The sequence below is a fragment of the Nematolebias whitei genome, chromosome 7 (genome assembly GCF_014905685.2).
Source record: "Nematolebias whitei isolate Nwh7 chromosome 7, NemWhi1, whole genome shotgun sequence".
Lineage (NCBI taxonomy): Eukaryota > Metazoa > Chordata > Actinopteri > Cyprinodontiformes > Rivulidae > Nematolebias > Nematolebias whitei.
Window position 1 is genome coordinate 27,956,199 of NC_056504.1, and position 9,984 is coordinate 27,966,182.

Here is a 9,984-nt window from a genome sequence, read left to right on the forward strand (position 1 = left end):
AAATACACATACATTTTCACAAATATGTGAGGTTAGAATAAGTGGAGGTTGTGTATCTCAGTCAGAACATGAATTTACATCTCAAAGCAACACATTAATCTTAATATATTGTATATGATGTTAGAACATTTTACTCTGAAGTCTGTATTACAAGTAATTTTTACTCTATTTTGTGTGTTTTTTTAGGTGATGCACTCCCAACGCTTGCGAGAAGCACCACTCAAGCCTTGGGCAATCCTAAATTCTTCTGGGGCTATATTGTGTGCTCATTGCACCTGTATAGCGGGCTTAGGAGAGTCATGCACACATGACTTTCAGTTGTGTGGGTCTGCAGCTTGCACCTGCACAGGAAGAGACATGGTTTTGTTCTTCATGCACCAGTAAGATGTGAGGCACATACTTTGCTTAATAAAGATGGCTTGAACAAATGAGAAGCTTTTGTAATTTTATTTTTATGCAAGATATATTTGATATGTTACATTTTTTTAACCTTTGTTCTGCATCACGACAGGTAACAATTAAGAACCACCAAAATTCAATATGTGGATGTAAATCTTATGACAACAGTTGAACATTTTGTATGTTTATTTCATTTCATTGTGTCATAAATCATTTACAGTAACTGTCACATTATTTAATTACAGTTGGGCAAAGATTTGTAAATGCACAACACACTGTAACCACTTTATCTAAAAGCGTTACATCCTCACACTCACATGGCAGTATCAGAGAGATTGGCATTGTACCTGACAAGATCTTATACTTTTGACATACATTTCCAATCACCCTTTCAACATGGATTCTCAGATGTGCTATTTTTCTAGTTTCCTCCACGTTTTTTGCATCTAGCTGACACATGCCTTTTGTAAAAGCAGGGAGTTTCACCTCAGCACACAACATCCCAACATGTTCTTGAATATCAAAACCTCTGTCAGCCAAAACAATGTCCCCTGGCAACAATTTATCAAGAAATCCACTATTAAGTGTGATATGCTTGTCACTTGTACGCCCCCCCCCATCCTTTGGACAAAAAACAGATGGCTCCTCTGGGTGTAATTCCTATCAGGTACTTCATGGTGTGGTTGTGCTTATAACTTGAAAACATCTGGGCCCGGGCTTTGACATTAGATGGTCTCTCTGTAAAAATTTCAAAGCAATCAATAATCACAGCAACCTTATTTCCAAATGAATGCACAAACTCGTGTGGCATAACTTTACGCAATGTGTCTCTGTCTGGCCACACAATAGAAGGTTGCAGGATTGTATATAATTGTGACACAGTATCGCTGAAAGCCCTGTAGACAGTACTAGGTGAAACAAAAAACAGATCAGCAAGGAGATAAACAGGTACATCGAGTCTTAGCCGCATACATGTCAGAAGCAGCATTTGATATGGTGTGAGAAGTGTCTTTTTGGGGTTTGTGACAGAAACCAGCAGTGACAGTATTTGCATGAAGGTTTGAAGATTAGGCAGTCCTGTATAATGTCTTACTTTATCATTGTCATCTTCGGAAAAAAAGCCATCACTGAACTTAACTCTGTTCACCTGCTGCCTCAGTTCTCCATTTTCTTCTCTGAGTCTATTTATTTCTGCCGACTTAAGGGCACATGCTTCACATTCAGGGATGACAGTCCCCTGTTCAGCAATCTGTTCAGATTCATCAGTCGGATCTGAAACGCATTCCAGCTGCACCTCAGCAAACAGATCAGCCTCCTCCAGGACATGATGGCCACAAACGTCTTCATCCTGCTGCGCCACTAACTCAGCTTCCTGTGATGTGCTGTTACGTTGCTGGTCTCGTTTACGTCGTCTTGCATAGCGTGCTGCGTCAGTCGGTTTAACGTCAGTGTGACCCAGACGTAGAGATGGAGCCCAGTCCGCATCACTTTCCATCATCTCATAAGCTGGCTGACCTGCAATCACATAGAGATGACAGATGAATGACAGATGACAGCTGTGATATGTCAAGACAGATCTTAAATCCTGCTAGTTGTTCTGGCTTATTGCTATTTTAGCCCTGGTTTAGTTCAGACTTAGACAGTATTTTTAGTCTAAATCTGACTTAGCTCTGTTTTCAGACCTAGTTCATTATTCGTTTATTTAAGTACGTCTTGTATATAAATAGGATATAAATAAAGTACTTATAGATAACTGTAGCATCACAGAATAATAGAGAAACAAAGCATTAAATAAAAAATCAGCTTACCTTTATGAAAATGCAGTGAACAAACACGCATGTTCGCTGATATCTGATTGAATGTGATCTCCTTGCGCCTGACAGCTGCAACCCAGGCCAACCTGCGTCTCCTGCTTAGATCTTCCATTTGCTGTCCACGGTCTTTTCTATAGACGGGAAACCTGAAAAACTTTATGCCAAAGTGTCCTGTTTTACTCGAACAGCCTTTTATGCAACACCAACGAGCCATTTTTGAATTTAAAAGCACACTCGGCTTAAGGTGGAAAAAGAACTGAAGCTAACTCGGAAAAGCTACGCTGCTATCAGTACTGCTCACGACGGTAATCCCCCCAACATGGCGCCCAGCATAGGCGTGACGTCACGTGCAAAAGACCGATATGGAGGAGCAAAAGCTCTACTCTGAGCTCCCCCATATTCTGTAAGGCCGAACCAGTTTACAGTGGAAACTCATTTTAGCCACTTGTATCAAATATCTCTTCTTTAGGCCAAGACCCACATCTCAGGACCATGGGTGGGGTTTAGAATTTAAACAGTTCATTAAATCGAGAGCTTCACCTTTTGCCTGACCTCCTTCTTTATGATAACGGAGAGGCATACAAGGCCCCAGTTCCTCAGTCCATTACAACTAATTCTCACCCTAATTCATTTCCTTTTAAAACTGAAACGAGTGTGAAGCTCACCTTTCTTGACCTGCTGTATCCCATAAATGTAGCACCACAGGTTTTCCATCTACCACCACAGTCCACTTGCAGGAGTCCAGGCCTGCAAATCATATTAGGGTGATGTAACTCAGTATACTGACACACTGATAGGAACGATCCAAAAGATCACAATCTTACCAACGGAGGCAGGTATGTCTAAAGCAAACTTCCCACTTTGAGCTCTTTTCAGGAAGGAGGACTTTCCCACACAACTCTCTCCAACCAGCACCACGTTGTAACCGTTGGATCTGTCGGTCCCTGCAGACATGATAAAGAAAACACATTCCTGTTCATATTATACATTTCTAATTGTTGTTTTTCTGGGTGTAAAACCAAAATAGTTTGCTGATCAATGTGTAAATATTATTTACCAAAAGAGAGCTGCCTTTCACTCTCTTGACCCCAGCGGTTTTCATCAGGATACAATTTTCTGGGAGTTGCCTCACTGTGAAACAAAAACATTTTTCAGATCATGCGTGACAAACGTTATCTGACAGACAGAAATAAAAATAATGTTGATTGTACATTAATTCATGTTTCCATTTCAAGACGCTTCCATTGTCTGTCAAAGAATAGAACTAAACCAGGATTAAAAAAAACAGATGAACATATTAAAATGTTACAGAACAGAAGAGACACATGCAGGACAAGAATGGCATCCAGAGACTTCATTAGTTCACTAATCCTGAGTCCTTTCTGTTGCCAAAAATGAATCCAAATAAATCTCTCATAAGTATCTAAATATTTTCCCAAAACAAATCCTATCCCATGATAAACCATACTGCTTATGAAAGTTTATTGTTTATTGTATTAGCTTATTTGGCATGGGTGAAGCATATTAATAAATAGATGCACCATGGTGTTTTTTTATTTGTTGTCCCTGAAAACGTGTATGAGCTCAAAAACAAACTAAATGCAGAACATTACTTGTAAACATTTCAATAAATAATTCAACAAATTAATCTCTTTGAGCATGAAATGGATGAACAAAGAATCTGACCTCATCTTTCTAAACAACACAGATAAAAAGGACAAACTCCTTCACTTTTAAATTTGTTTAAAATCTATGCCACGTGTGTCACGTGTTTGAGAACAAAGAACTTGAGCAGCAAAGTGTGTTCAACTGTGTTTTTTTTTCAGTTTTGTATTCAGAGCTGAATAGAAACGTTTTTTGTTTCTCACTGCACTGCTCACACTTCAAGTTATTTTTGAGTCATTGCACAGTTAAAGGTGCAAACGCTGCTCGGAAACACAGTCTCTGCCCCAGAGAGAAAAATAGGCCAAAAATAAAAGCAATTCTTTATTCTCTTGTAAACATTCATTTAAATTTAATACTATATTCTAACAAGGCTGAGTCAGGTCCTCTGGACGTTTTGTCTTTTATCCAAAATACTTTTTCAGTCCATTCAGACAAAGAAGAATCTGTTCAGGGCATCTGACTCAACCCTGTTAGATTTATCTACCTGGATTATTGAGCATTACAACATTTATACTGTATTCTTCTTTCTTCTTCTTCTTCTGTGTGGTCATTGGTTTATATGCATCAAAATATTTTGCATCATATTCTAGTCTGCTCAGGTTAAACTTGTTCTTATTTTGGGCACGTGGTTAAAATTTGAAGAAAAATATTTAAAATTTTTATTTGTTGTAAAGATCCACACCAAACCAACACTGAGGATTCAGGAAGTAAAATAAACTATAACATACTAGAAATAAAATACTTTCTGTTGTGACTCAGTTTAGAGGTAATTATCACTGCTGCGTTCAAAATATTTACAATAAAGCATCCACTTCAGTTAACAGAGTGTTAATGGGTGTTTAATTGTCCTGAAAAGTGGTGAATTTGTACTGTTTCTTTCCTTCTAGTTCACTTTCACATAGGTTTATTGTGCTAACTGTACTTGTTCTTTATTTATCCAACAACCTTGGATGATGCAGCGTTTTTGTTTCTGTAAGTAATCGGTCCATATCTTACCTCAGTGGCTTTGCAAACTCTTTAGTTACTGAGATGCTGATGGCTGATGCTTTTTCACCATCTTCATCAACCTGCAGAGGCAAAAATAGGATTTAGCTACTAAACTTAATCTTGATCTGACCACATTTGATTTTCTGCATTCATGGCATAGTTTAATAACCAAAATATTTGTTTTATTTTTTTGAAGATCATTAATACCTGATCTCATTTAAAGCATGTGCATGTTTCTTTGGAAAGCAGATACATGTTCTCCTTTCTGCTGTGTGAAACAAGTTGCGTTGACCACATGTTCCTCATTTCAGTGTATTGCCTCAGAATTTTCTTGGTACAATCATACAACTCATGAGCAAGATGTTTTATATAAAAGAGAAGCAGCGCTTGACGTAGACGGACTGTGGCTCACTGTGTCCACAAATAATCTTTTGCATCAGTTAAAGAGCACAAAATGTTCATGCAATTAGTTTTATAAAACAAAAAAGGGACATCCCTCTGTACAGTTTGGAGTTGCTCTTGAGTTGAAAGTTTGTTTTCTTCTTATAAAAAAAAAAATTACAAAGTAAAATGAGGTAAAATAGCATTTTATGAGGCTATTTTCACATAAAAATTATTGTTTTCATTTTATGTTTTTCTTGATATGCATTTATTTCTTATTTAAACTATATATAGTTTTGAAGAAACTCCTGGTTCAGTATGTCCTGCCTAAAAGTATGATAGGAAACTTTAGGTTGTCACAAATACTATAAAGTCAGAGACATCTTTTCTTGTCAAAAATGAAACATAAACATAAACTTTCTAATATTGAGGAATTCTTGGTTAAATCAAGAAGAAATGTATGCTAAGTAAGTTAAATACACGTATGAACAAAATGTGAGCCAAATATAAAAAGATCTCCACAAGATAGAGAAAGTGAGATTAATTCTTACCTCTGTTATTTTATCCAGGTCAGGTGATTTATCCGTTTGCTGTTCAGCTGCATCCTCTTCTGTGGTTTCTCCAGCATCATTTTCATTTTGTGCATTTGTCAGTCCATCCTCACTTTCATTTTGGTCTTTATTTGTTTGTTGTAAGCGTGGTTTCCGATTAGATCCAAATTTCTTTCTCCTCCCTCCTGGTGCTGGTTCCAACACATGGTCATTCTGGCTCTGAGAACCTGGACTTTCTTCAGGTGTTTCTTCAACCAGAGGTTTTAGTAAAGCCTCACCAACCTGACTGCTTGCTACTGTTTGAAACACTTTTCTTTGATCAGAGTCACTCTTTCGGGATTGTGGCTGAACTTGCAGTTTTTCTTCCTTGATTTCTGAGACACTCTCGCTTGTTAATTCTCCGGTAGTTTCAGACTTTGTTGCGTCAATCTCCAACTCCGCCTCTTGATCCATGTTTTCTCTTTTGCTTCTTGATCCAAGATTCATGCAGGTGGAGCCCATTTTTCTTCTGCTGGTTGAGCTGAAATCTGGGCTTGCACTTTTTACTTCTACAGCTTGACTGTGAATCCCTTCGCTTGTGTTCCCTGGTTTTTGTTCTTCAGTCTTTTGGATGTGCCTGTGCTCGACAGAATCTGTAGCTTTGGCTTCATCAGCTTCTTGATGCACTAAAGCACCATGCAAAAGTTGAACATTTTCACTTTCTACTGCAGTTGAAGGAAGCTCCTCCACAACCTTCAGCTTGTCTAGACTCTTCATCCCATCTTCTGTATTGCTTTCAGCGTTTGTTTCATCTTTGTTGTGAGCCTCTTCATTTTGTTTTCTGTTGACTGGAGTCCTGCGAGAAGACCCTAACTTTCTTTTCTTCTGTTTAGATTTTACTTCCCAATTTTCACTAAAAATATAACTAGTTTTTTCTTGTTGACTGTTACCAACATCCATTGTTGTGAATATTCCACTTTTGTAGGATTCGTCCACAGGTGGCTCCTCTGAAGCAGAAATGGACTCTGGTGAAGCATTTATTTCTTGAACGTGTTTTTCTCCCACATCATCCGGTTCAGGATCTTGTACATTCCTTGAGCTTGCCACCTCTGTGCTGCAGTCTTCTGGTGCAACACAATCCACAGTTGCGGTCGCTTTGTTAGTCTGTTGCAGCTGAACTTCAAGTTTCAGTGTCTCAGCTTCTCTATTTTGGTGCTGAATGTCATCAGTTTGGCCAGGCACACTCACACTGCACAGCTCAGGGATGATAATGTCATCATGATATAGGCTACTCTCCATATCTGAGGCATATTTCAAAACAGAGACTTCCGGTGATTGCACTAATAGGCCCTTTTTATTTGTGTCATATCCTGGAAACTGACTTAAATGACATGGGTCTTGTACAAGTTGTACATGTTTCTCTTTGGTGTCTTTTCTTGATTCATTATGGTCATCTTTGTCAAAGCTTTGAGTAGTATTTGATGTTGAAACTGTTCTGTTGTCCAAATCTTCATGTGAAAAAAATGCATTCTCTTCCAGCTGCTTTTCTGACTTTTTTTCCTCAGCTGAACTAACTGTTTCAAATTTCTCAACAGATATGAAGTCTTCTGACTCTACCTGCTGAATTGATTTTGTTACAAACGTTTGTGATACTTCATTATTCTCTGGATTTTCTACATCTTCCTCTTTATGTTCTTGTTTGGCATCAGAAAACTTGACATTTTGTCTTCCTTTAATCTTCCGGCTTGACCCCAGTTTCCTTCTGCTCCCTGCAGTTTTGAGGCCTGAGTGAGTTTCATCTTTGTTGCTTTGATAATTGCCCTGAGAATAGAAGTGTGAAGCAACATTTGCATCTGGCTGCAATATTTGCACAGAAGACTTATTCTGTGTACGTGACATGAACTCAATTTGATGCATTTCTTGCATTTGTTCTGGACTCTGGTGCTCTTTAAGCACAATGTCATCTGAATGGAGAGTTTCTATAGTTTTATATATCTGGGTACTCTTGTCTTGTTCCTCATTTGTAGGTAAATTATCATGCAGTGATGAATATGCTTCTGTGGTTCTTTCTGGTGTGGCAGAAAAGTCTGAATCATTCAAACGCCTTAACATTTCAGTGTCCTCTTCCTTTTCTGCACTTTTTGTTGAGTAAAAAATGTTTCTGGACATTATATCAGACATTTCTACAGCATCATCTGTCTCTTTTCCAGCTGCATCATGAATATGAAGCATGCCTTCAGTTTGCTCTTGATCAGTCTCATGTTCTTGCACTTTCTCAACTCCATCCTCAGTATGTGGAGGTGATTCATTGGTTTTGCTGTTTGGTGATGCTTTTTTAACCTGGACCTCAGGACTGGTTTCTTTTCTGCTGAAGTCTATGTCTGTATTTCTCTCTGATGAGACAAGGCATACTTCTGGTTCTGAAACTAAAAGGTTTTCTTTGAAACGTCTATCCTGCATTGACAGATCTGTGCTTTCATCTTTTTTCCCACTCTTTGTACCTGTCATTGAAGATACACTGGAAAGACCACCATCTGGAACCAATGACTTGTCAATTACCTCTTCATCTGCCTTGGAGGTTGAATGTAAACCAACAGAAGTTAACTCAGAAGTCCAACCAAAAGCACCAGTGTGTACATTTTCTTCTTTCTGGCCTGTTGACTCTACTGTTAACATTGTAGCACTAAGTTTGTTGTCACTTGCTTTCTCTTCATCTTCTTGTATGAATTTATCATATGTTTCTGTAACAGAATCTTTGAATGTTTGTCTTCCTTTGTTTCTACGGCTTGACCCCAGTTTTCGTCTGCTGCCACTGTTGTGAAAATCCATGTTGGTTTGTTCATGCACAGTCAAAGAATCATTTTCAGGCTGTGAGTTAAAAGAAACAGATTTTGACTGAAGGAGTGGAAAATTGTGTTTGTTCTCCTCCATTGTAGAGGAGAACCCAGCCTTCTCCTGAAATATTTGTTCAGATCTGAGTTTTATGTCATCTTCTACTCTGTCTTTGAACTTGTGGACTTGTAGTGAAGTAGAATCAACCTCTTCTAAGTGAATGAGTTGAGGTTTATTGGTATTATATGAATCATAACCCTTGTTTTCTTTTGTAGGAAACTCTTTTTGTTCAGATATTTTGGTATGGTCAATAACATTTTCAGAAATAAATTCATAATTTTTTGTGGAGTCACCTGCAAAATCATTAGATGAATAATCAATTTGAAAACTTTCAGGCATTTGTGTTGGATAACTTTCTACATTCTGTATTTCCCAAGGAGCATCATCTAAAATATCATTGCTGTGAAAAGCAACAAACTGATCTATAAATTGATGCATGGCGCTCACTGACCCATGAGCTGTTTCATCATTAATGTTGGGATCTCTTTCAGTTCTATCCTCTTTAGGATCTTGACTACAAAAAATTAAAGTCTGTGTTTTGGATTCAGAAAATTTTGTTGCAACAGAGCTCTGAAACCTGGAAGAATGATCAGGTGAAGGCAATAAAAACTTGGAGGTGTCATGGGAAACAGACAGGAGATCATCATGTTCAGAATATTCACTTAATTCTTTGATATTCTGTCTTCCATTATTTCTACGACTCAAATCTAGTTTTCTTTTGTTTCCACTGAAGTTGAAGTTACCTTCAGGTTGCTCATCTGTCTTTAAAGATTTGTCTTGATGTTGAAGGTCTGAAGAAGCATTTAGGTCTGTGAATGCAGAATGAACATCTGTCACAGTGTCAGATGAGTACTCAGTCTGTAGACTCTCTTGTATTGGGTTTGTCTGACCTTCTAGAATCTGTTCTTTTTCTACAGCAAAAACTGAATGATCAGAAATTTTTACTTCTTTACTCAGAGGACTGTCAGATTTATCCACGGGTGTGGCATGTCTAGATCCACCAGACATTGCAACATTAACATCAGACTGGCGTTTATCTGGATATTCAGGAGGACTTTTAGATTTAGCAACATAAATCTTCAGATCAGGCTCAGCATGGCTTTGTGGCACAGTGCTGTGGACCACAGAAGATTGTCGAGGTGTACGCATTGCTAAAATGGAGCTGTCTTGTGGCATAGGTAAGGTCATATCACCCTCTGTGTCTTGCTTAATTTTTTCTTGGCTTACTGTTGTTTTTTCCAATGATTTTTGTATTGTCTCAAGCTCAAGAGTACTCTGAATTGTTAGCTCAGATATTTCCACTTGATCATGCAAAG

The 9,984-nt window shown here is 38.1% G+C and overlaps 2 protein-coding genes across 2 annotated transcripts in view; both read right to left on the reverse strand.

Annotated features, from left to right (window-relative positions):
- rab44 (RAB44, member RAS oncogene family) overlaps window positions 1-6,553 on the reverse strand; it is a 12,899-nt gene extending 6,346 nt beyond the window's left edge. Inside the window, exons 1-5 of the mRNA XM_037679787.1 lie at window positions 5,798-6,553; window positions 4,875-4,945; window positions 3,271-3,344; window positions 3,038-3,157; window positions 2,879-2,960 (exon numbers count right to left, since the gene is read on the reverse strand). Coding sequence (XP_037535715.1) covers window positions 2,879-2,960; window positions 3,038-3,157; window positions 3,271-3,344; window positions 4,875-4,945; window positions 5,798-6,553 — 1,103 coding nt within the window. The remainder of the gene's footprint in view (window positions 1-2,878; window positions 2,961-3,037; window positions 3,158-3,270; window positions 3,345-4,874; window positions 4,946-5,797) is intronic.
- LOC119411779 lies at window positions 496-2,535 on the reverse strand. The gene is made up of 2 exons (XM_037678704.1): window positions 2,208-2,535; window positions 496-1,914 (listed from the first exon to the last, which is right to left on the reverse strand). Exons 1-2 carry the CDS (start codon window positions 2,425-2,427, stop codon window positions 998-1,000), a joined length of 1,137 nt encoding a protein of 378 aa, XP_037534632.1. The 5' UTR covers window positions 2,428-2,535; the 3' UTR covers window positions 496-997.
- Window positions 6,554-9,984: the final 3,431 nt, after the last annotated feature.